Here is a 27258-nt window from a genome sequence, read left to right as displayed (position 1 = left end):
TATATTTTTGAAACTACAACTCAACAACAACAAAAAACAAACAATCCAATTTTAAATGGGCAAAAGACTTGAATAAATATCTCCAAAGAAGATACACAAACGGCCACTAAGCACATGAAAAGATGCTCAATATCTAATCATTGAGGAAATTCATATCAAAACCACAATGAACTATTACTACACACACATTAAGATGGCTATTACCAAAAAACAGAAAATTACAAGTGTTGACAAGGATGTGAAGAAGTGGAATCCACTGCTGGTGGGAATGTAAAATGCTCCAGCCACTGTGGAACACGGTATGATAAGTTTTCAAAAAAATAAAGAGTTACAATATGATCCAGCAATTCCACTTCTGAGTATACACCCTAAAAAGCAGGAACTTTAAGAGATAATTGTACACCCATGTTCATAGCAGCGTTATTCATAATAACCAAAAAGTGGAAGCAACTCAAGTGTCCACTGACAGATGAATAGGTAAACAAAATGTAGTATTAGTATATATAGAGAAAGCAATAGATACATACATATGTACATACACACATATAATACAGACACACAGTTGATACTTCAACAACCCAGGGTTTATGGGTGTTGTACCCTCTGCAGAGTCGAAAATCTGCATATAACTTTACATCTGCCCTTTATATCCGCAATTCAAGATCCAAGGATCAACCAACCATGGATCATGTAGTGTTGTAGTACACATTTAGTGAAAAAAAAAATCAGTGTACCAGCGGACCTGCACAGTTCAAACCCATGTTGTTCAAGGGTCCACTGTGGGTGCATGTATACATGTGTGTGTGTGTGTGTGTATTTGTATGTATATACACACAATAGTAGATATTTGAGCCTTTAAAAGCAAAATTCTAACACATGCTACAACATGGATGAACCTAGAGGACATTATGCCATGTGAAATAAGCCACACAAAGAGACAAATAATGTGTATACTCTTATATACCTTATTTACTCTTATATACCTATGTCAGACAGAGACAGAAAGTAGAATGGTGGTTGCCAGGGGCTTGGCGTAGTGGGGAATGGAAAGTTATTTTTTAACTGAAACAGAGTTTCATTTGGGGAAGATGAAGTAGTTCTGGAGATGGATGGTGGTGATAGTTGCACAACATAGTGTGCTTAATGCCACTGAACTGTATACTTAAAAATGGTTAAAAGGGTAAATTTTATGTTATGTATATTTTACCACCAAAACAAACAAAGTCTCAACGTCAGTGTGCCATGCTTGGAATTTAGAATGGCAGATACCAAAAAGCCTTTATGAGTGGCTTTTTCACCTGTGCTAAGCATTTGAATAAACCAAATATCAGTAAGGAAGATGGAGTGAAAATGGTGGTAGCTTTCAGCTGCAGTATCTTCCAATAAGTTAGGACAGCACGCTTTTTGTGTGAGGTTCCTGTCTTGCTAGTTTCATTGGAAATGAATAGTGTCCACATCAATGGAGAGTTTTATTAACTAGGATTTATTGGGTTCACTAAACAGTCCCATTATTTAGCAACTCAAAAAGTTCTTCAGCCACAGACATCTTATGTCACTACAGCACCGAACAGAACTCTGTCTAAGATGCTCTGTAGATAACTTCTTAGCACAAGGAATGCATTCTCCTGGGAACACACTGGAGCCTCCACATGGCCCTTAAAAAGACACTGACCTCTTTGAAACTAGGACCGCAAGATCCAGGGGACTAGGGCGACTTCCAGTTGCACAGATTTTTCTGAACTCTGGTTCTCAAGAAAGACTAAATGAAGGAATCATCGGAAGACTCAAAATAGAATCTGTCACATACCAATCCTGTGAGGTAATGCATGAACTTGCGGAGGCATTAAGATGCAGGAAGGCAGATAATCTGGGCCTCTTTTAACGTGATTTATTGGCTTCTAGTGAGACTCAAAAGACTGGAAAAATTCTCCTCTTCTATAAAAATATATTAAAATATATAGACCTATTGGACTCTCTTAAACTGAAAATGATAGTTAAATCCTAGGATCAGGACTAGCACCAGCTTAAGGAAGGAGTTTCCGATTCCCCAGCCTCCTTCCAGCCGGCTCAGATACTATCAGTCTCCCAGCCAATGTGGAGATGAAGTCTGTATTTCAAGATTTTCATCTTTGACCTCTTTCTGTATAAAACATAAAATAGCATCATCAGCTGTTTTAGATAGCCTATAGCTTCGTGCAAGTTTTTCAGTTCACACCAGTGAGAATTTCCCATACGGACTGAGGTCAATTCTTGACCTCTGGAATTCTTCATATGTTATCCTCAAGGCAGTTGCCTTCTTATAAATTAGCTGTGTATTTTCTGGGATCAACCACATCCTTGGAAAACTTACTGCATCTCGTCCAAGAAACTTGGCTTCCATTCTGTGCTCTCCAGAGAGAGCTGTGTGAGCTTCAGGAGCAATAACTCAGGCAGAGGGTCCTCTGTGGTCAGGGAAGCCCCAAATTTGGATACGGTTTCACTTGAATATTCATTGGCTTTAACAGTTTGGTAAAAGTAGGAGAAGATTCCTAGTTCCAAGGGGTCAAATATCCTCCCTGAAACTAAAATGGAAAAGATGAACTTAGTCATGAAAAGAATTTCATGATAAACCTAACGTCCTAGGGCCACTTTCATAATAGTACCTCCTCTTCTCACCACTCATTTCCCTTGTATGTCTCTTGAATACTGTCATTTTAAAGGATTTAATAAAGATTTCTCTGTCAGCAGCCCAAGTCAAAGCCTCTAGAGGAGGTGGTATATTGTTTGAAAATTCCAGGGCCCTTAGTTCCAGTGAAGTGTAGGAATAAAGAGGACGTCAGAACAAGATGTCTACTGGGGACAGAGAGCCTGGGTCAACAGCATCCTGGGATTAGGAAGAATTAAGAAACATCAGCCCAACAGAGATACTTAGACTGGGAATCAGATGATATTTTAGCAATTACATATACAGATGGCAAATAAGCATATAAAAGGACACTCAACTTCACATGTCATTAGGGAATTACAAATTAAAACAAGAGATATCACTACATACCTCTTAGAATGGCTAACATCCAAGCATTGACAATGCTAAATGCTGACCGTGAAAAGATCAGTTGTTGCCAAGGGTTTTGGGGGGGAAGGGAAGAAAAGATGAATAGGTGGAGCCCACAGGAGTTTTAGGGGGTCTCTGGGAACTCTCTGTATTTTCCATTCAATTTTTCTGTAAATCTAAAACTTCTCTAAAACAAATTTAAAATGTATTAATTTGCGGGGGTGGGGGGTGGGGAGGAGAGCTGTTGACAAGAGGGCTGGCGATGCTTATCTGCATAGAGATAGGAGCCAGGCAGAGATTTGCATCTTCTCAATCATGTGGAGCATTTGTGTGTTTGTTAAATGGGAACCAAAGTGGGCTTTCTCAAAATGAGTTTCAAGAAAAACCTCCATCAGAATCAACTGGGTTGATTACTAAATGCAGATTCTTGTGCCCGAACTATTGAATCAAATTCTCTTGGAGTGGAACCTGGAAATCTGTACTTAGAACGCTCCAGTGATTCCTTATGCACTTTAAGGTCTGCGACCCATTCGTGTACACTGTACCAACATATTAAATTGTTGGTCTTCTATTTTGTTTTTGTCCACTACATTCTTATCAAATATATATTAACAAGCCTGTGAAGAAGGAGGCTGGAGATGGAGAGAGAGGGATGGACACATACAAATTGAGACCAGTGAACAATCTGGAGAAGCTTCTGAGTCTGTATCAATCAGAAATTACCAGTGGGAGATAGTTCATGAGCTTTGAGTCAAGGAGTCATAAGGGGTTTCCAGGAAGAAATGTAAGAAAAACACAAAAACAAAAAACAAAAGTACCCCCAACCACACACAAAACCCAAACCAAAACAGAGAAACAATATGAAAGGTGAGCATTTTCCATCATTGGTATTACTTTCATATATTTGTCAGATTGTGGTTTTCTTTCTACTTGAATAAATTACTGTAATTGTAATCTGAGACTGAAGTAACAAAAGAAATGAAAGAACAGTAGGAGGGAGAATAGAATATCTTTCTCATTTGTCCCACATATGCTTGTGTAAAAACTAAGGTCCTTTTATGTTTACATATGATTTATTATTGATAGTTTAGAACTTGTAGCCAGATGTGTACCTATCTGTAGCTTTCACTAGTCTGTGACTATTAAAAGGCTCTTATTTATCTCTGGGTTCTCAGTGTCAGACATGTAGAATGTATTTTGTAAATATTTGTTTTGTTAATTAAGTAAAACAGCATCTCAGGATAGAGTCACACTCTCCATTAGAAGTGACGTTGTATAGATGAGGGTAACAGAGCAAAACCTTGTTCACTTAAAATAAATGGAAGGGAAGACTGACAGGAAGGAAGGTTAGGGTCAGCAGCTGCAAAGAGTAAGGACAGAGATGACAATTGTCATTAGAGCTCCCAGAGCTTGAGCATTTTTGCCAGATCACAGAATAGACCCATGATTGGGTCTGCTAATAATTATAGCCATTGTTAAGTATAGGCCTCTCCCTTCCTCTTCTCTATCCAACGTTGCTCTTATTCTCAGAAAGAAACTGATAGAATTTCTCAAAAGAGCCCACAAAGTCAGATGTAGTGAAGTCAGGCTGTGGACGTAGAAGAAATAGGATGAATTCTGGTTTTAGTGTTTGGGTGACTAACTTTGCACAGGAATGTGATTTGCATTTTAAGTGAGTGTGTTTGCTGCCTGCTAAATTTTCCCAGCCTGTGGTATAGAGTTGAGCTCCTCTAGGTTTTTACAAACTGGGAGGAATTAGTCTCTGTTGTCTGTAGAACTAAAGGATGTCATTAGCATTTCTGAGAAACACTCTAGTAATATTAGGAAAATTTAATTCAATTTGGTTATTGGGCTTGTTTTTATTTGGATGAACAAAGGCATAACTTAATTAAGGCTGCCCCAGAGGGTAGTAACAGTTTGAAGAGAAGCTGTGAGCAGTTAAGTGGCATTCATAGTATTACCTTCGACTCACCTTAAATTACTTTGGAACAAGACAAACTAGTAAAATAAAATTATGAAGCATCTTGCATTTGAAGGAGATTTATGTTTTTTGAAATTATTTTATGTATGTTAAATCTCAACAGAGAAAATCCCAAGTGTTGGCAAAGATGTGCAGCAACCAGATGTCTCATCCATTACCTGTGGGACTGTCAACCAGATCAACTATTTTGAACAACTGTTTGGCAGTATTTGCTAAAGCCAAACATACGTACAAGCTATGACCAAGAAATCTCAATTCTAGGTGTATACCCAGCAGAAATGAATGTATCTGTTCTCCTATTCATAAAGCCAGAAGCAAATACTATCCTAATGCCCATCAACAGAGAAATGTATAAATAAATCATGGTACTTTCATAAAACTGAATACCATACAGCAAGGAGAAGGAATGGTCCATAAACTGCACACAGTAGGGAGGAATCTCATATACATAATGTTGAGTGAAACAAGTCAGGCATAAAAGAGTACATCCCATGTGAGTCCTTTTATATAAAGTTCAACCATAAGCAAAAGTCTATAGCGTTAGAAGTCAGGATAGTGAATGCTCTTGGCAGGGAGTAGTGACTTGAAGGGATGTGAGTGATATTTCTAGGGTATGGGGACATTCTGCTTCTTGTCTTGCATGTTTATTACATGAGCATACTTGGTAAAAATGTATCAAGCTGTACACTTTCAAAATGTGCGCTTTTCTCTATAGTATATTCTAACATTTTGTTTTTAATCTCAATAGATGCACAAATCCTAGGAAGTTGTCGAGGAAGCTATTATTATATCTTTATTTCGTAATTGAAAAAAATGAGGTAAAGAGAAGATAAGTGACTTTTTCAAAGTACCTAAGTTACTTTTCACATTATTTTTTTAATATTTTTTATTGATTTATAATCATTTTACAATGTTGTGTCAAATTCCAGTGTTGAGCACAATTTTTCAGTCATTCATGGACATATACACACTCATTGTCACATTTTTTCTCTGTGATTTATCATAACATTTTGTGTATATTTCCCTGTGCTATACAGTGTAATCTTGTTTATCTATTCTACAATTTTGAAATCCCAGTCTATCCCTTCCCACCCTCCATCCCCCTGGCAACCACAAGTCTGTATTCTCTGTCTGCTTTTTACATTATTGATCAGGGCTAAAGCAGTGCTTTTTTATTGTTTTGAACGTGAAGAAATATTGTGCCTTATCTTAACTGTGTTTTTTTTCCTCTTTGTAGGAAGTAATGCTTTACTTATCTATTTATTTTAGAGGAGGTACTGGGGATTGAACTTGGGACCTTGTGCTTGCTAAGCAGGCACTCTACTGCTTGAGCTACACCCTCCCCTTGGAAGTAATACTTTAGAAATATACATTACTAATTATATACCAACATCTCATATACCCCAAGATGTGGGTAGAAAGAATGGAGTAAAGGTGTATTTCACATCTCTTAGTAGAAGTAAATATAGAGTATGTAGAAGTTTATTATTCTGACTTTACCGAAAGAGATGACCAACTAAAATCATTAACTAGCAAATTTTTATTCTAAATAAAACAAAAAATACCAAACCAAATAACCAATCACATCTTTGGGTAAAAATTTTTATATATACAAAATTGTATACCTAAAGTCTCATTTTTCATGTGAGGAAAACAGTGAGAACTAAGATAACTTACATGGAATTATCTACCAGGGCTAATACAAATGTAAAGAAAAGATGATTTCCTTCACAACTAGTCTTGGTATAAATTAACTCAGACAAATTTTACAATCATACAAAGGAGTGAGAGAGAGTAGTAAAGAAATGGCCAGGAAAGCCAACAATCTTACACTGAATGTCCTCTCAAGCATTGTAATGTTAAAGTAAAATGTTAATTTGAAAATGGAATTATAATTTATAAACAAACCCCCAATAGATGAGACTACTCTTCTCCTTTGTTAGTTTTAATTTTAAAGTTATCACATGACAGAGTTTATGCATTTTATTCTTTAGAATGTTTCTTTTCTTACTGGAAAGCCAGTAAATAAGTAAGGTCATCTCAAGATGTTTTTGAAAAAGTTTAGACAACTAAAATCTCATTTTTTAGCAAAATAACTATTTTCATATTATCTTCCAGATGATTAAGTATATTTACATAACGGTAATCCTAAAGTGTGTACTTTTTTTCTTTTAAAATAACAATAGCAATATTATACATGCTCTTTGAAATATTTTCAACTAACAGAAGTATATAAAGTGAAAGTTCTGTTCCTTTTCACTCCCACTCAGGAGTAAGCACTGTTCACACATCCACCTTTGTTTCTTGTGTATTCATGCATACACACCTACTATTTTCTCTTGTGTTACTACCACTTAACATTTGGTTGTAGACATTTTCCCATGTTTCTGCAAAACTGCCATTGTAAAGGCTCCGTAGCATTCCTTTCTGTGGATGTAGTAATCAGGGCTCTTAACTGTAAGTGACAGAAAGCCACTTAGACTAGCTTAACAAAAATAGAGACTTAACGGCTTGTGTAACTGGAGAGGACATGAGTGGAAGCGATGTTAGGTGTGACTGGACCTGGGTCTCAAATTGTTTTCAGGAATGTGCCAGCTGAGTCTCTGACTCTCTTCATCTCTTGTGTCTGCTCTTGTATTGGCCTTACTTGGTTTTGCTGCAGCCAGGCTGCATGTGGCTGGCAACATGGAGCTGTATTTTTCCAGTCCTTGACCATAAAAGCAAGAGGATGTCTTCCTAACTAATTCTAAAGGAAAATTCCTAGGAAAGAACCTGTATTGGCTCATTTCTAAACCAGTCACAGTGTACTGTGGAGACGGGACAATCTGACTGGTCACCTCGGGTCATGTGCCTATCCTTATGTTCAAGAGGGATGAAGGAGGTGAGAGGGAAGGAACATGCTGGGCAGCCAGAAATCATATCTTTCATACTGTATCTGGGGCTTTGAGACTTGTCAGTATTTTGCTTGTGATTCATCACCTTGAGAATATCTTCAAGGGGGTTGCTCCTATGGGATTTTTTCTTTATGAAAAATCCCTTGGAGTGGAATTCCTGAATCAAAGAGCATCACACAGACATTCCTCTGGTTCTTGCTATGTGTTGCCTTACTGTTTTCTAAAAGGATGTTGTCAAAGCAACAGCTTATAAACAATGAGGGTCTATTAAAATTTTAAAGTCCATTTATTGATTCAACAAATATGTGTTCAGCTATGTGCCAGGCAGTATATTTATCCACATGTCACACAGTTAGGGAGTCAGAAGTGTCTAAGTTCAAACCCATCTGAGTGATCTGTCTACATTATAGCAAGCAGAGTACAAGTCAGGAGACAGTAAATTCTTTTCAGAAGTCATTGTGGATCCTTGTGGGTGGGCAAATGGTCTTAAAGTGGATCTATCAATGATGAGCTTTCCTAAAATGGTTTCAGCCATTTTAAGTCACCCAAATGATTCCTTTTCGTTCAAAACTGTATTCAAATTAACTTTACAGACACAATATAAATTGTAATCTGAGTCATCGTCAACCACTACCTAGCTTCTACCTAAGCTTTGGTTTGTTCATTTCTGACTGAGAATATCTGCCACGCTCTCTCCTCAGGGCCACTGAGGGGATCAAAGATGGAGAATGAGGAGTCAAGGAGACTAAATGTTTAAGGAGTGATGAGAAGGTTTAGAGGAGCCACTGAGGTGAATGTGATATGAAATTTAAAAACTGAAAAAATAATTTGTTAAACTATCATGTCAAGCATGATATGAATGTAGGATTATGATTAGGAGAGGTCAGCTTTTTATGTATAAATATGGCACAAAATTATAATATGAAGCTGGGTTTTGAAAATCTGTCACCATCTTTGCAAAAAAAAAAGGAAAAAAATTCTGAAAATGCCTCTTCCTTTTAGAAGCTCTTGCTAGATTATGACCATTTTATTAAATATGTAGATGGAATGATGAGTTAATAAAAACAAATGGATGAATTCACATAGAGTTGCTAACTTTCCTTCAGATTTGAGTTAAATTAATGGGCAAGAATTTATCATGTAAGGCATGAATAACAGGGCATGTGAATTGTATTTAGGCTTTAGGACTGACTAAACTTTTTCAGGGTTAGAGCCATAGATTTTTTTTCCTTATGACTGAAAGCAACCTTAGAGATCATTTAATTCAAGCCCCTCATTTTATAGACTATTTTTGTTTCATTGCTTTAGGAGAAACTTTCAATGCATGCTTCCATCTGGTTAATACCCATCTATTCCAAAAAGACATGTTGTGGCTATTTTTGAAAGGTACTTAACTAGGGAAACCATTAGAACTGTTATGGAGAGGTCCAGATTGTTTAGGAAAACATTTTCATCATGGAATCATAAGATTTAAAAATAGTTGGCATTTACACTAAAAGGTTTATAAAATGCTTTATGAATAAAGGCCTCATTAATCTCTAAGATGCATTCACAGTTGTTTGGTTCCATTATAAGTAGTGGTGGGAATGGAAATTCTAGACTCTCATCTCTGTTGTTGTTCAATATCCAGTTCAAAGATTTACATACTTTTGGGATCCACCAGCTGTCTAGAAGCTTCTTCTGGGTGTTTGCCACACCATGTACACTATTATCAAATGGTATCAGTTGATGAAAAGCCAAACTATGGCAGAAAGAAAGATTAATTAAGAGCTTAATTACAATTTTCTGCTAAGTGACATTGTTTAACTCGTTCTTTATAATTTTGTCACCAGTGTCGGCATATGCAAATATTGGCTAATCTTATTTTCATGGTAAGAAACAGAAGGCTTATTGAATTCATATGGCTCCCAAATGATACCCAAACATCAACCGAATCATGGATGACCTCAGGTCAAGGTAAAGAAACGGTTACAGTCAGATGTCCGAAGAGGAAATAGAAAATTCATGAGCTGGCCAATTATCCTTCCCATGATGTTAGGTACCTTCTTTAGAAGTAAATAAAGCAAGTGACAGCTATAATTTCTGTCACTATTTTTATTGAAGTATGGCACAGAGGGTCATTTTCCTCTAATTCAAATTTGGTCATTAAATTGCTGTGAGGCCTTGGGCAGCTGACAACACTTACTACAGTCAGAGCCACGTGACATGGCACAAGGTGTACAGGCTTTGGTGTTGAACAGCTTGGGTCTGAGTCTTAACACTGACCCCTCATTTGTGGTTCTGTCGCTTGATGATCCCTCACTTGACTTTTACTGAGCATCGTCTGTGTGTCAGGCATCGCCTGGGAAGTGTAGCTACAAAGCTACAGAAATGAATCAGACATGATATTTGCCTTCAAGAAACTTATATTTAGTGGTAAGAGATAGGTAACAAATAAGTCTATAAATAGGACTATTAAAACCTACAAAATGGGAGTCCTTTGAGGACTGAGATGACATACACAAAATACTTGACATTGTTCCTAGCCTGCAACAGGCAGGTAACAAAACAAATTTAGTTGTTCTTCTTCATTCAATTATTTATTCATTCAACAATTTTTTTTCAGTGCCAAATAAGTTTATGGCACCATTCTGGTTATTGAACAAGTCAGGGTTGTCCAAGTTACAGCCCTGCCCTCAAGAATTACCATATAAAAGGTGGAGGGAGAAGAATGGAAGTGAGTATCCAAGCACATGGATACCTCCTACACAAGGCAGAACTGGATAAATGTCCATTATCTCTTATAAATTAGACACAATGTAAGTGGAACAGGGAGACAATAAGAACTGGATAAAAGGATTGCTACAGTAAATGTGCTGAAGAAACTGGCTGTCATTTAGACAGTAGATTTACATGAATTTTTCCAGTAAGATTCATCACTCAAGTTTCAGAGGAAAGAAGACTGTGGGGTGACTCAGAACTAGACATCAGTCTGACAAGCATGAGAAACAAAGGATCAAGAGGAGCAGGAGGAGGCAACATTAAAATGCCAGACCCTGAGTCCAAGCTGGGGAACCTTGCTAGACAGGCCAGGAAATCAGGAGGGGACTGTCAAGATAGGGATAGAAGGATGGGGGTCACAGAGCGTGGGAGGAGCATGTTCAGGGCTCAGAGAGGGAGTGGACAGTATCAAAGGACAGAAGTTTGTGGTCAGAGAAAGGGAATTCATAATCTTCACATATAACTTACAACTGTCTAAAGTGGTGGCCTCAAGTAGAGTCATATTAGGAGCCAGTGTGGCAGACGGGAGAGATACCACTCATGTCCTCCTTTTCAAGAAAGGACTTGCTACTCAGCTTCTAGAACTGAAATTAGCTGACGGCCTCCAGCTCTTAGCTCCTTCAATACCTGCTCTGTATCAGAGCTGAGGTCACACTCTTCATCTGGTGGCCCGCAACCAATGGCTGAGCAAGGCATGGTACAAGGAACTGGCTATTCCATCCAACACGGACTCCTTGACCTGGCCATCGCAGCTCTGTGCTGCCTGTTGGGCTGGCAGAGAAAGCAGCGTGGTCTAACCCCTCTCCTGCTCCACACTCCTTACTCCTCTCTTCTTTTACGGTGTCACTCCCGCAGAAAACCTTTTGTACTCCTGAATTCATCGCACCATCTGTTTCCAAAAGAACCCACCTATAGAATGTTAAGTCTTGTCAATACGTTACCTTGTTTTTATCCTAACAATAACAGAGGTGATAGAGATAGTAAGAATACCTGTGCTTCGCTTTACAAAAGGAAAAGCTGAAACCCAGAACACTTCAGTAACCTGAGCGTGTTGCACAGCTGGGTTGGTCCAAAGCTGGATTAGGAACCTTCCTTCAGATCTTTTCTAAAGCTGGTGCTCTTTACAGTGGGGATGCTAAGAGGAATAATGAGTGGCAACAAAATCGCTAAAGAAAGTCACAACTGGGTATCTGACAAGCTTCGTAGAATTAGCATGAGGTTGAAAAATAAAATATCATAGTCAAAAAGCAATCCCACATTTAAAGTAGAACATTTTGATTAAAGAGAGCTGTAAATTATAAAAAGATCTATTTGCATCCCACTTCCATTTTAAGGGTTCCTTTTGTGAATGTTTAGTACAATTGTAACGTTAATGAGTATTTCAGCCCTTACTTTGCCACCAGTGAATCAGACCAGAATCAAGTAATTTCCACTTCTAAGAGAAATAACACAATCCCCTTTTGAAATCATTCTAGCTTTTTTTAAAACCATAAACAAGGTAATTTACAAATAACTGTTTCTTTATATAAACCTCCTGATCATTCTTTCTTTCCTTCCTTCTCCTTTAGCATTTTGAAATAATACAACACAAAAACAAATTCTTGATCATTAAATAAAATTTGATAAATACAGAAAGGTATACAGATGACAGTAAACATCACCCATAATGCCCCTGCTGTTAGTATTTTGGCTTTAGATCTTTTAGTCTTCGACCAGTGTGTGCACATATGTACATTCATACCCTTACCCTAACTCTAACACCACACCATGCTCCACCCCGGGATCTGGAAGTCATGACTGTACTTCAGCCCAGGGAGTAGATGCAGTTCCAAAGCCCCTCATACTGACAGGTCTTGAAGTCACCAAAATCCACCTATTACTCCCAACATGAATTAACACTGTGAAGCTTCTTAAATCTCTCCCCAGATCTCACAGTTAGATGCCAACTTCGTCCCTCCACTTTTATTTTTGTTGCTAAATCCTTGAATACTACTACTGTAGTCCTTGATTGAAGGAGAAGCATCTAAAAGGTGACTCTTGCCAATGAAGAAAGTAACACTGTTGGGAAAATATCCTGAACATTAAGGTCAAGTTCTGAAGCCAAGTTGAATCAGATTGCATTCTTTTATACACACACACACACACACACACACACATTTTTTTCTGATTCTTTTCCATTATAGGTTGTTACAAGATATTGAATATAGTTCCCTGTGCTATACAGTACATCCTTGTTGTTTATTTTATATATAGTGGTGTATATCTGTTAATCCCATACTCTTAATTTATCCCCCCTCCTTTCCCTTTAGTAACCCTAAGTTGGTTTTCTATTAGACTGCATTCTTGAAATGAACCTGGACCAGAATGAACCTCTTGGAAACATCAGGACAAATCAGCTGTAGGGAGCAAGGCTTTGAACAAAAACCATGTCTGGGTGACCCTGTCCAGTGGCGACTCGTCACAGGATAGAATCTCATTTGCTTGACATTCAATGCTGGGTCAGTGCTTCTCTCCTGGAAGCTACTCTGACGGCAGAATGTGACTGGGAGAACTGAATACTTGCTAAGGTAATATCACGTGCTTTTATGTCACACAGGCATGTGTGTCTGGACAATGTTATAAATGTAGCTAAGCCACAGGAAACAGTTTTCCCTATAATCTTCAAAAATTTGAGATGATAAAAAGGAGAGGATTATGAAATCAGAAGTACATTAGTGAAAGTAGCTGATAAAATGCAACAGGCACCCACAGATTCAAAGACTTTTCTTGATGAAAGAAGGCCCAAGCAGCCTTCCTAAAACTGCAGTATTTCCTGAGCCACACCTAGCATGTCCCTGAGTCTTCTAAGGGACAAAAGGAGCCTGGCAGCCAACACAGTCCAACCACCCCCATCAGAGTTACACGAGCGCCACCTAGTGTCACTTTTTAATGCTGCAGGGGGTCTGGATCGACCGTATAGTTCAGTTTACCTCATCTGAGGAAACCCAGGCCCTGAGAGTTGCAGTGACTGAAATGGGCCATGTCTATCTAGTTAGTGGCTGAGCCGGGACTAGGAATCAGACGTCCTGCTTCAGACAGGACAATTGGTGATAACCTCTGGAGTTTTGGAGTCAGGAGTCCTGGTAGCTAGACTATACCAAGAATAAAGTTTAAACCCTTCAAGGCCTCAGATGCCCCATGCATTAAACTCCTGAAGTAATATTTGCTTGTCCTTAAAGTCTTTGAGACGCCTGGGTGACAGAGAACAGGATATGAGTTAGTATAGGCCCCACGGGCATTTAACCTGTTCCTGTCTGCCATGAACACCTGTCCCTCATCCAGCTGTTCAAGTGATCATATTATTTCCTAGAAGCAAATGCTCTGGACCGAAGTCATCAGTCTTAATTCAGGGTGATAGTGAAGCTATGTCGCCTTTTACGCTTGCTGCCTTCAACACCAACCTTTGTGAGCAAAGCAAGTCTGACACTGAGAGACCAGTGCCATTGGAACCACCAGGCTTTGATTTCCAGAAGTCACATATTCTCCAGTTCTCCAAGTAGTGTCTGCTTCAAGCTTAATCTTGGCCAGCGGTACTTAATGCTGCCTGCATGTGAGCATCACTCAAGGAACTTTTAGAACACTCCTGTGCTTGGTTGACCCTAGACCAGCAGAGTCAGGATCCCTGGGGGTTAATTCCCACCTTGCTTTCTTGCTTTTCTTTTCTTTTTTTTAAACTCCTCAGGTTATCCCGATGCTCAGGAGACTGAAAATCACAGTGATAGGCTGAATTTACACTGAATAGAGAGTAAGAGAGGTGAAAGTAGGAAAGGTGGGAGGTAGATAAGGTCCCTCCACCCAGGGTCTAGAACAGAACTTAGTACATGCTAAGGTCCTCAGTAAATGGTGGTAGAAAGGAACTTGTCCAAAGGGAAATGGTACAATGATACTGAAGGAGTGCACAGTCTACTAATGATTTCAGGATTCAAGAAACTTCTAAGAAGAACCACAAGTAAACTTAAAAGTAGGAGAAGCAGGTAGACAAGACAGTATAGATCAAAAAGAAAGATTTCAAAACAAGAATACCATTCAAGCCTACATCACTCTCTGCCTTCCTTCTCCCTTCCCATTTTAAATTTCTTGTTTCCTCATTTAATCACATGTAGCGTATCTAAAGACATATATATCAAAGAGGCCTGACATATTCCGAAATGCTGCCCTGTCACTTCCCAGAGGAAGTGACCACTGAGCTGAGATAAGAAGGGCAAGGTGTATATATGTCAGAGTCTGGGTGTGTTTGGGGTGGGGGATTTTTTTCAGGGCAGAAACAGCATATGCAAAGGCCCTGTGTTCAAAGGCTTATTCAAGGAACACAGAGGAGGCCAGTGTGAGAGGGAGGGAAGGTGCTATAAAAGGCGACTAGAATGTTCAGGAGGTGCCAAACCAGGCAGGGCCCTGTCCACTTGTTTTCATATACATATACACCACGTACTGCTTCCACACACTAAGTCCATCGCTTGTTTTCCTGCCTTGCTTTGACCTACTTTTATGATCTCACGTCTAGTACCAGTGACTGAATGACCTCCTTAGGAAAGTCTGTAAGTGGTTTTCCTAAAATTCCAAACTTTTATTCTTATTACAAACATAATACATGCTCAGTGGAAAAATTTCTGACAACTGTGGATGAAGAAGGTGAATGTCTCCTCAAGTCCTACCCACCCAAAACTACCAGAGTTAACAATTCCATGTATTCTTTTAGACCTTTCTATATGTGCATGTCCAAACATATATACCAATTTTTTGAAAGTACAATTATGCTAGACACATCTTTTTGCAGCTTGCTTTTTTCAATTCATTTCATTTTTTAAAATAAATAAAATGGATGGCACAATTCCTAGGGGGTAGAGAAGTGACCTGCAGGTTTTTAAGGCCAGGTAGGACCAAAACATACACCAATGGACTATTCTGTTAGTCGAGGGGTGGGGTGGGATGTTTAAGAGGTTTTTTTAAAATTATAAATTTTTTCAGCTTTACTGAGGTATAAATGACAAAACTGAAAGATATTTAAAGTATACATGGTGATGATTTGATATACATATACATTATGAAAGGATTCTTCCCATTTAGTTAACACGTCTGCAACTTACTTTTTCTACTTAATATATGCTAGACATATTTCTGTGTCATATGCATAGTCTCACCTCATGCTATTTTAGCTGCAACATGGTATCTCATCAGATAGATGTGCCACCCAATGATGGACATGTAGGCTGACTCTAATTTTTTGCCATTAACAAGCCGAACAATACATCAATGAGCATTCTTGTATATACTCTTGCTCAACTGTGCAAATATCTCTGTAAGACAAATTCTACAGAGAATGTTTCAAAGGACATGCATATTTTAGATGTTAATGAATATTTTCAAATTCTTGTCCAAAAACATTGCACCAATCCACTTCCATAGTGACATGTGAGAGTGCCACTGCCACTCTCTGTCTCTTAATTGGTTACCCCTTATCCTACAGAGATTTTTACAGGATTTGTATCCTTAGACCTGGTCCATTTTCTGGACCACAGCCCTAATATACCCCATTTCCACCCAACCTCTATCCCCGACAGACCCTCTTCCTGAGGGTTCTGCTCCTGCTGTGGCCACTATCATCTGGACCACCACCCACTTCTCTTGTCTCTCACAGCTAATCAGGCACTCAGTCTCTCATCATCTTTCTCACTTTCATCACTCTCCTACTAGCTCTGTGGCTAATATCCCAGTTTAGGATCTCCCTGCCCAATGGCTGACCTCCCTTTCTCTGATCTCTTCCACCTTCAGTCCAACCTGAACTCAATTCCATGTTCATCTCTGTAAAAGTCTCCTTGGATCACAGTCTTCTATTTGAGAACCTTCAATTGCTCTCCATTCCCTGCCAATTCCTGGCCAAGCTGTCTATCCCGTCACTGGCCTACTCTCCGAACCACCAACATCCCTGGTGCTTTTCTGCATTTGATCGTGTCAGTCCCTCCTGGAGGTTCCTTCCCATATCTCTGTCTATCTGAATGCTGTCTACCCAGGGAGTCATAAACATATCTGGGGAAAGAGCTTTCCAGATGGAGGGAACATGGGGGTTGCTGATTATGTAGAGCCTCACAGGACATTGTAAAGAAACAAAAGTTAAGCATTATCATCATCTATGAATATAGGCTTTGTCTCTGCTGACAGATTTTCTCCAAATGTTTTATACAAATCAATAATTTGAAAAATAGCATTTTGTGGCAAGAAGACATTATTCTGCTTCAGGCTAAAAATGATGACACAAGATTTTGCCTCTCCCAGGAAGGATTTCATTAAACAGAAGCAGAAATATCTAATTGAGCAACTGCACCTCCTTGTGATAAATCAGGAGCCTGAAGTAATGTCCTCCTTCTTCATCTTTTGTGTGTCTTCATTAACTTCTTTTTTTATTTAATACAAACATGAGAATCATTCCTATTTCTGAAGACATGCTTCTGAATTCATGATAGAAAACTACTTGCCTATTTGATCTAACTTGAATTCAGATTTCATATTTATACATTACTAATTCATAGGGCTGTTGGGAGGATTAAATGGGTTAACAGAAGTGCTTAGAATAATGCCTGGCACACAGTAACTGTTCTACAAGTGTTTGTAGTAATAATGTTACACACACATACACACACTATCCATTCAGTTGTTTACTCACACAGCAGATTACAGGAATGTATTGAGTACTATGCCAGGCACTGGAAATGTAAAGATATATTAAGCTGGTCCCAAGGATATCATGTCTAGCAGAGAAAACAAATGCAGAAGCATATAATTTTAAGGTATATTTAAGGGGAAGTGGAAGCAAAAGGCAGGGATGAATAATTCTGCTTAAGAGAGAGGGTTACAAAGAAAATGTTGCTCAAGCCATATGGCTAGGTGTAACCAGCTGAAGGAAGTTAGTAGCAAGTAACAAAGCAGAGGAAATAAGTTTTAACAAAGACATAAAGTCACAGAGCAGCAGGGCACATCTGGGGCCTGTAAATATAGAATGGCTGAAGCATATGTTATGAGGAAAGAAGGGAAAGTACCTGAGATTATGAGAGTATTGTATCCATGATAAGGAATTTGGACATTCTTTATAGGGGATGATGAACAATGGAAAGATTTTAAGCAGATTTCCATTTTAGAAATATGTAGCAAGAGGCACAAATTCAAATACCTCTGAGGACCAAGAAAGTAACAAATGTGTAAATTGGGGGCTGGTCTAAAGAGATGCGGAGTGGTGGAGAAGAGAAACAGAAAAGTGTATAAAGACATCCACGTGGTTGAAAATGACAAGAGAAGAAAAGCTGTGAAGTAAATCTAGCCTGAGAGCAGCCAGTTTGAACCCCTGGTACAGAGGCTGTGATGACTTCTTGGGGAAGAGAGTGGAAGAAGGTGGAGCTAATTAATGAATTCCTCCATGTAAAACAAAATGAAGATCAAAAGCAAGAGAGGAGCTGCAGGGGTGGTGAAAAAGGACCTGACCGGAAAAATACTCAGAGAGGAAAGTACACACAGGCCCTGGTGACCAATGGGAAAGAAGAAGGAAAGAAGCTCGACTACCTCCCATGTTTCTGGCTTAGATGACTGGATATATAATAAAATCATTTACCTCTACAGAAATGGTACCGTCTGGGGAGCAGGTAGACATATGAGTTTGGTTTTAGAAATAATTGAGTTTGGACTGTTTGTGGATCATCCAAGTGCAAGCTCCCAGTAGATGGCTAGATTTGTAAATGCAAAATATAAAAGGCCAGGGTTGAAAATACAGATCTAGCAGTTATCAGGTTACAAGTGGGAATTAACAACAGAGAAGTAGTTGATACTGTCCAGAAAAAAGGTGTGAGCAAAATTATAGAGAAGAAATTCTTTTTTTTACATTTTTTATTGATTTATAATCATTTTACAATGTTGTGTCAAATTCCAGTGTTCAGCACAATTTTTCAGTCATTCATGGACATATACACACTCATTGTCACATTTTTTTCTCTGTGATTTATCATAACATTTTGTGTATATTTCCCTGTGCTATACAGTGTAATCTTGTTTATCTATTCTACAATTTTGAAATCCCAGTCTATCCCTTCCCACCCTCCACCCCCCTGGTAACCACGTCTGTATTTAGAGAAGAAATTCTTTATCTAAGTTTTAAAAAAATCCTTCTATTCCTATGGTCATTTTCACATTCATTATATCCTAAGAGTTCTTTTTGTTTAATTTTTTATTCTTATGTGAATTTGGAATATGGAAATGAAAGTGATAAGCTGTGTAAGGCTTGAATATCCAAAGGCAAGAACCACTGAGGGCCATCTTAGAGGCTGGCTGCCACTTGAGGTATTATTAAATCCTGCACATTCTTCATCGTTCAGTCAATCTTCCCCTGAAATTCCCGCCCATATAACCTCAGCTCTCCTCAAGCTCTACCCACTCTGAACTTGCAAAGGACTGATAGCAGGCCCTCTGCCTGGGGACTGAGTCATACAGCATCTGGTACTCTTTAACTCTGAGAATGGCAACCATTTTTAAGTTCTTTTGTAGCCCCCACTATACCAAACACAGGACTGAAAGTGTAGATGGTGCCCCAAAGTTCTTGTTGAATACAAAAGACTGATTTTTGTGAGAGTTTCAGAATTTTAGACTTTCCCAGGAATTGTCCTTATCTTTCAAAGACAAATGTTTTCACAATGATCAAAATTACTTTAGTTATTTCTAACTTAAAAATCCCATCAGGACCTGCATTCCAAGCCTCCTTAAACTCCTAAAGCCTAACATTTAATTTAATGATGAACAAAACCAAGTTAATTCCCATGCACAGATGACAAGTGAACAGTTGGCAGCAATTTCAACATCTGCTTTTAATTCATTTAAAAGTGTTGAGCAAACAGTGATAAAGAGCTGAAAACTATAATATTTCTCCATTATCCTTCAAGGAGTTGTCATTGCTAATTGAAGTTGACTCTTAATAGGTTATATAGATGAAACCAAAGTAAACATTTGGATAGGGAATGACCCATTCTTGGTTTAGGATGGTTACACTTTAATGTGGGAGCCTGTTTCACTCTTTCCTCATTCCAGATTTGCTCCTAAATGTTCTAGACAAAAGGCTCTTATTAGGGTTGAGTCACTGCTGGTTGGAAAAAGGGGTAGTAAACAACATGTTGGCTGGAAATAGCCTTTGTTTTAAAAACAACTTCTTGCTTTTTGTGAGTTCACACACACACAGAATCTGTAAGCATTATCCTTAGACAATGGCTGTGCTATTCTTTATGTATAATCTGTCTCAGTTTACCCCCTACCTTGTACTTAACCTTCCTTTTAGGCATATGTCTTTTCAAATAAAATAGTTAGCAAGTAACCACCTAAGGTAATTGGATGGAATTACATGACATATGCTTTTAACAATATGCATAAAAAATACAGGTATGTGTTACAATTCATATCAATGTGTTATTTACAGGCTGGCTTTGATCTTGGTCTCTCTTGAACTCTCATTCTAGGGGAAGCCAGCCTTTATGTCAAAAGGACATTCAGGTAGCCCATGGAAAGGTTCATCTGGAGAGAACCGCAGGCATCCCGCCAGCAGCCAGCACTAACTCTTCAGGCATGTAAGTAAGCTACCGTCGAAGTGGAACCTCCAGCTCCAGTGAAGCCTTCAGATAACTGCATGACTGCAACCCTGGCCAATGTCTTGACTAACTGGCAGGAATTTGAGTATTTTTTTAAAGCACAAAAATACTCAAAAAGTTACACCCCTAAAAACTTATAGCCAGCTAGAAAATATTCTGTGGGCATAGTGTGATCCTTGTCATCTCAGGAAGTGAGGCATATTGGGGAAAATGTAGACAAACCAGATTCAGAGTAAGAGAAAGGATTAAAGGGAAAACTCATCATACAGGAGTGCTCCCTAATTCAGCAGCCTGGAGATCCCAGTGTGGTGTTTTTCCTTTCAGAAAACAAGGCAAAGTACAGGGGAAAATGTGGATGACCTTGACCCGGAGCAAAAGAAAAAGGAGAAAGGGCTTATGAGCAAAAGACTCAACTACCACGGAGATCTGCAGTAACTCAGCAGCCTGGATATCAACAAGCCAAACAAGCAAACACGGCAGAGAGTGAACCAGTGAAATGGTTCAAGACAGAGGAACCAAAAGCACACCAAGTTTCTAGGACTTCACCTAACAGATACCCAGAATTACCACTGGAGGAAGAGGATGTCATCATGGTGAATATCATGATTTCAGAGTAAATACTCAGTACAACATAGAACGTTTTGATGAGTAAGGAACAGATGATATAAATACTCCAGAAAATATCATCACTAAACAATTTCAATTGGAATCTTGTCCCCAGTGGGTTGCATATCAATATCACAGCGACCCTATTCAGGAATGGCTATGCAATTTGTTGGGGGCCTAGTACAGAATGAAAATGAATGGCCTCCTGTTCCACCATTATTAAGAATTTCAAGATGGGAAAAACAGAGCACCAAATGAAGTGCAGGGCCATTCTCAGCAATGGGGTCTTGTGCTGCTGCACAGGCTGCACGCCCAGGAAGCTGACTCTCGCCCAGTTAAAGAGAAGGGAAGTTAGAAGTTTCAACTTTACTACTATAGAATGAAGAACTGCTTGAAAATGTCAAGTGATGTATTTTTAATAAAATAATCTTTTTACTACATGAAGTATAAAGCAGCCACTGGTTTAATTACATTCAAAATGAATTACAATTGAGGGTTAGAATCACCTTAACCAGGAAACAAGTGCTTGTCATATCACTGACTTAATAGTTTGTTTTTTCTGACTTAATAGTTTAAAAACTATTTTAGAAAAGCTTCTGAAAACTCACTGACAACAACTGAAGGGACCCAGCGGAGGTCCTGAATATCACAATGGTAATCTGACCTAGACTCATGCCTTTTATTCTTTTTGATAGCTGCCATCTAAACCCTCAAACCATGTTAAAAGATATTTTCCCCACAGAAGGACTGAACATCATGCAGAGATCCCGGGCTTAGAAGTGGGTGCATTAACGTGGCTCTGCAGTCTCTCTCCTTTGGGAAGAGAATGAACGTGTGTTTGCTGTAAATGAAAGAGCTGTGTTATGCTTTGTGCTTATTTAATCAAACAGTTTTAAAATTATGAAACATTTTAGATACCAAAGTATAAACTCTATAAAGAATACTGAGCACCTATGTAGCCACTTCTCAGTTCTTAAGAAACAAAATATTAAAAATATAACTGAAGCCATTTCCTCCCCACCCACAAATGTAACTGAGAACTGCAGAACATAACAACTGTCTGGAAACCCCTGCACTAAGGAACTTGACCAAACTCTTGCATGGTTGTTAGTAACTTACGGCTGTGCCCCTAGGATGATCCCACACCCACTGAACCCCATTAAAATGCCTTATTGAGAAAGCTCACTGGCTGTCAGGAGAATTTGCTGTTGATCTAGACAACATCTGATGATAGGCTACTAACCTCTCTTGGATCATGTACTAGAAAGGGCTTACAGTTGTGAATATGTGTCTCTTACAACTTAGAAGTGTTCTTCTCAAGGACCTGAGAGCCATGCCTTTGAAATGTAATCATCAAGAAAGTCAGGGTCTCTGTCTCCCATCTCTGTGGGAGGAAAGAATTCTAACCTCGAAAACTGCCAGCTAGCACATACAGCTGGCCTAATCACAATGACACTGACCAACGCTTTGTAATTTTTCACTTGTCTGACTCTAATGAGTCTGCTCTCCCTGCTCCCTCATCCTCCCTTTAAAACCCCTAATCACCTCTGCACAAAATCAGAATGGAGCTCAGCCCTTTCCCCTACTGTCAGTAGTTTCTGAATATAATCTATTTTCACTACTTTAATGTCTGGCTGTGTTTATCTTGAGAACTGCCATTCTGATTTTTCTGTATGTCATTCCCGTGCATTTTTTTTTAAAAAGCACAGATGCATCTAATTAATAACAATATAATGTGCTGCCTATTTTTAATGCCAAATATAAACGACACCGTATTTTACCTATCCTTCTGAATTCTGTTTTGTTCATTTAACATCATATTTTCCAGATTTATCCATAGAATTACATGTGGCTCTACTTTGTCAGCATTGGTTCCAGGGCTTGCAAAAGCATTACCCTAGGTCCATCCTTCTGGGCCTGTACCCACTCCTAGGCACAGGGACAGTCAAGAGGAGAGAAAGGGCCGACCCTTTGGTGGTGGTGGTGTGGCCCGAGCTTGGATGTGGAAGCCAGGTGGCCACCCACGTGGAGTGAAGGGAAAGTACGGTGGAAAGAGAAGAAACGTGACAGCTCTTCCTGCTTGGAACTCCAGAGTTCTAGCATTCTAAATTTGGACTTGATCTTCCACATTGTTAAGAAGGTATGTTTATGAAGATGGCAAAAACATATTTCCTCTACTGTTTAGCGTTAAAAAAATTTTTGTTTAAGTATTCAGACATAAAGTATGTGGCTTCCATTTGTACTTCTGGCCGCGCCCACAAATAGGGGTGGGCGTGCCTTTTCCTTGCATCCCACTCTTTCCTCAAACACAGTTGTTTACTCTAGTAAATGACTCGACTATGGCTATCCCCCTACCTCCCCTCCTCCCTCCACTACTTAGGATTCTCAAATTTGACTTTAAGGCGACGCCGAGATGCAACAAAGACGCCAACTGGACGCCAAGAAAGGACGCTCCCACGGGCCTCTACTGGCACGCGCGCCCTCGCCAAGCCCCGCCTCCTGCGCCCGGCCGGCCCCGCGGCATCCTGGGACATGTAGTCTTTGCAGGCGCCGCGGCTCACCGAGTCTCCTCCTCCAAGCGGCCTTCCGCCCCCGGGACGCCGTGAGGTTGCGTCCCTCCGGTGCCTGGCCTCCTCCCTCTTCCTTTCCCTCTTCAGAAGCTCCGTCCCAGACTTCCCAGGACCTTTTACGACATTGGGTCTGAGTCGGTCTCGGCTCCGGGTCCACTTTTCGGCAAAGTGACGTGGACGTCAATAGCAATGGCGGAAGGAGAAGAGGTCCTGCCTCTGCCAACGTCGAGCGGCGACAGCTGGTGAGTGAAAGCCCGCGGTTGATTCCTGTTGCCCCTCTCTTCTTCCTTGTGACCACCCTGCCCGTCCCCGAGGCACCGGCAGGCGCCGGCATGGAACGGGAAGACCCGTCCTCGCAGCCCAGCGCCCTGCCCCGCCCCCTCTGCCTGCCCGGTCCCCTCAGCCGACCCCGTCCTGCCCAAGGGGCTGAGGCCGGACTCCCGAGGGAGAGTGGTCTTGTCCAGGGGCTGGGCCTCGGTTTGGCCCTCCTGCTTCACCCGCCGGTTTCCAAAATGTGCTGGGGAAGAGTGGCTTCACGGCTGGGTTTGGCCGGAGTCCCTGGCCCAGGGACTCAGAGTAGGCTGGTTGGAAAGGAAGTTTCGCGGATGCAGATCTGAGGCACTGGAATACCATTTGCCGAAAAGACCACTTGAAATTACTCCCGCGACCTTTGCCTGAGGGTTCAGAGATGAAAGATACACCCAGAGAGGATCCCTCCCACATAATCGAGATTTTTTTTTTGTACTAGGTTTTATTTCTCGTTTCACGTTCTAACAGTTTCCACCATTCGTCCCTTTCACACAAGTCGTCTTTTTCCTTCCTAGCATTTTCCTCATAGCTCGATCTTCAGATGTAGGACATTGCTCTTGCTGCTCCCAAGCCCTTGTATGCTTACCTGATTTATACTCGTGGTTGTGGGGAGGACCTTCAATGATTTTTTGGTAGACTTTAGTCACTCGATGCTAATCTTTGGGAAAGTCTTCTACTTTTGAAATAGTTGATCTTCACAACACACTTTTAGGGACGACATCACACACACACACAAATGGAACTTTTAGAGGCTTGTCGAATTTTTACAATTGATCTAAGTGTATTTACCACATGTATTAGACAGTTTTAGATTTGCTTGTTTATCATATTATACATGTACAGCTCACTGGTACTCTGCCTAAAAATAATCCAGGATATTTTTAGACAGGGACATTAATTCTGGAGAAAGCAATGGAAATCGTTGAAAGTGATAGAAGATATGCTGATTGAGACATTCAACTCTCAGCAGGCATCAGGCATCACCTTAGCATCACCTTAGTGCATGCCCTCTCCAAGATACAGGAGGAAAACTTCGGTGACCTAGATGTAGTTTCTTTTCTCAGTTTGCTTATCTTGGGGTTGGGTGGTGTAACAGGTACACTCAATAAGAAGGTGAAATTGCTCTGGTTCTTTGGGACAGTGAATAAAAATATTATGAGAGTTCAGGCAGACAGAAACCACGTTCACTTGGAATCACTGGGTAAAGCTTCATGGAGGTGGAGGTGTTTGGATTAGGCCCTGAAGATTGAGCAGGATTTAGAATAGGGCTCTCCAGTAGAAGTAGTGTGAGCCACATAATATAAAGTTTTCCAGTAGCTACATTAAAAACTAAAAAGAAACAGGTGAAGTTAATTTTAATCATCTATTTTATTTAATCAAATATATCCAAAATGTTATTTCAACATGTAATCATTAAAAAAATACTTTTACATCTTTTTTGTACCGAATTTTCAAAATTCAATGTGTATTTTACACTTACTGTACATCTCAGTCCTGTCTAGCCACGTTTCAGATGTTAAATAGCCACACGTGGTGGTGGCTAACATGTTGAATAGTGCAGGGTCAGATTAACAGAGGAGAAAGGTCTCTGAATGAAATAGTAGCATGAGCGAGGACTAGACAGGGAAACTAATGATTTGTTTGGTGGGTAATGACTAGAACTTCATGAAGTTTGCTGTTTTAGAAGGATGAATTTGTTGTGTGGTATACTGGCTGTAATCAGCTGATTGAAGGCCATGAGGGGACGTATTTCTAGAGGTAAGTTGTCTTTGATGGTTGCAATCATGTGTCTGGCTTACAGAAGCAAGAAACATGGAGTGAATGGTTGATAGAAGTAGCATTTGTTCTCTTCTAGCATTGAGGTATCTCTGGTGTGGCTTCCATTTTTGTTCTTTTTACTTTCATAAGTGGGGAAACACCGAGTGTTCTATGATTTTTATTCTTGCTCCATTTTCTTCTGATCTTTCTCCTTTTTCTATGCTCACTGCACTCACTGGTCCCCTAGAAGGGAGTTTGAATAGAGTCAGAAAAGACTTTCAGATTTGGAGCCATGAGTTCAGTAAAGCCTATGTCCTTAGAGTGCTTGTTGGTTGGATTTTTGTAGAATGGAGAGGCTTTACACTTAAAAAAAATGCTGTGACATTTTTATTGTACTTTTTTTAGATAGAAAATTTTCTGAAATGTGTTATACATATCATTGTCTAACCACACTCATCTTAATAATTTGGGGTCATTCAGTTTACAAATGTAAGTGTATAAGAATAAAACTAGGTCCCTGTCCTCAAGGAATTTTGTGGTCTAGTTAGAGGAGGCACACTTAAGAACATCAATTACTGTTATACTTTTGTAATACACTAAGACCTTTAGGGTCTATATAGGTAGATAGGGTAGATTGTTTGTATTTAAATGGTCCTTTATACCCATCCCTTTTTGAGATTGGTTTTTATTAGTTTTTCCTGTGTTTTTTCATTGTTGTGAGTAGTATCTCCCAGTTTGTTCCGGATCTGTGAAACTAGATATTTGAACTTGTTGAAATTGTCTGTACATTTGTAAAAAGGCTCAGGATGGTGCCTGAAGATGTTAAAAGTATGATGTCACTTTTACTTACTTACTGTTTTTAGTTATGTTCTAGATCAGGGTTTCTCAAAATTTAAATGTGCATTGGGATTACCTGGAGATCTTGTTAAAATGCAGATTCTGATTTAGTAGATTTGTTTGGGACCTGAGAGTCTGTGTTTCTGGCTGATCAGCTACTGGATGATGGCATTTGTGGTTCATGGACCACACTCTAGTTATCAAGATTCTAGATGACATTATCTCAGAATGAGTTGGCCAGAGGAATTTATCTCTCTGTATTACATGTTATGCTGTATCACCTAACACATTATACTATATAATACATAATTATATTATAATTATCTGATTGCATGATTTATCTTTACTCTTTAGATAGTGAGCTTATTCTCATGGGCAGTGGCTGATGGCATGTGGCTCAGTAAATTTTTTTTGTCTAATGTGTGCATGAATGAATACAGATTTTTGTCAAATCATGTGCAATAACATACCAAGCTGTCATTTCATATAAGTTTTCTGACTTCATTGTTTCTGTGAGCTGTGTAATTATCTGACGGTGTAATGCTCTTTTTTTTTTATGGAAAGTAAAGGTTATCAGAAACTGCCTTGGCTGTCAAACTTTCTGAAACTGCAGCCATGTAAGTTCAGAGGGTATGGAGAAAATCCTTGTAAAAATTTTTATAGTTTGAAATGATTTAAATGTAATTAAAAAGTTAACATAAGCTACAGATTTTTAAAAATAAATGTTAAATTATTATAGTTCAAAGATTGGTCATTATTGTTCTTGGTATTGGAGAAATCAGCTTTGGAATTGAACACAAGTTCTCATTTTCTGAGAATTTCTTTCTGAAATAATGCCTTAAGCTCTCAAGTCATGATT

The 27258-nt window shown here is 39.3% G+C and overlaps 1 protein-coding gene and 1 long non-coding RNA gene across 4 annotated transcripts in view; both read left to right on the top strand.

The window, feature by feature from the left end:
* The window catches only part of LOC140698663 (uncharacterized), a 30359-nt gene extending 9024 nt beyond the window's left edge, over window positions 1–21335 (top strand). The window contains exons 2-3 of the long non-coding RNA XR_012076478.1: window positions 20191–20298; window positions 20644–21335. This is a non-coding gene — a long non-coding RNA (uncharacterized lncRNA). The remainder of the gene's footprint in view (window positions 1–20190; window positions 20299–20643) is intronic.
* Window positions 21336–23548: 2213 nt separating this feature from the next.
* The window catches only part of TBC1D23 (TBC1 domain family member 23), a 51159-nt gene continuing 47449 nt past the window's right edge, over window positions 23549–27258 (top strand). For 2 of the 3 annotated variants that reach the window (XM_006208048.4, XM_006208047.4), the window contains exon 1: window positions 23549–23737. In XM_006208048.4, the coding sequence (XP_006208110.2) occupies window positions 23685–23737 (53 nt within the window). In that variant the 5' untranslated portion in view covers window positions 23549–23684. The remainder of the gene's footprint in view (window positions 23738–27258) is intronic. The other variant, XM_072966280.1, reaches the window with a different exon arrangement.

This window comes from Vicugna pacos, chromosome 1, assembly GCF_048564905.1.
Source record: "Vicugna pacos chromosome 1, VicPac4, whole genome shotgun sequence".
NCBI classification, from domain to species: Eukaryota; Metazoa; Chordata; class Mammalia; order Artiodactyla; family Camelidae; genus Vicugna; species Vicugna pacos.
This window is presented reverse-complemented; position numbering and strand designations above follow the sequence as displayed.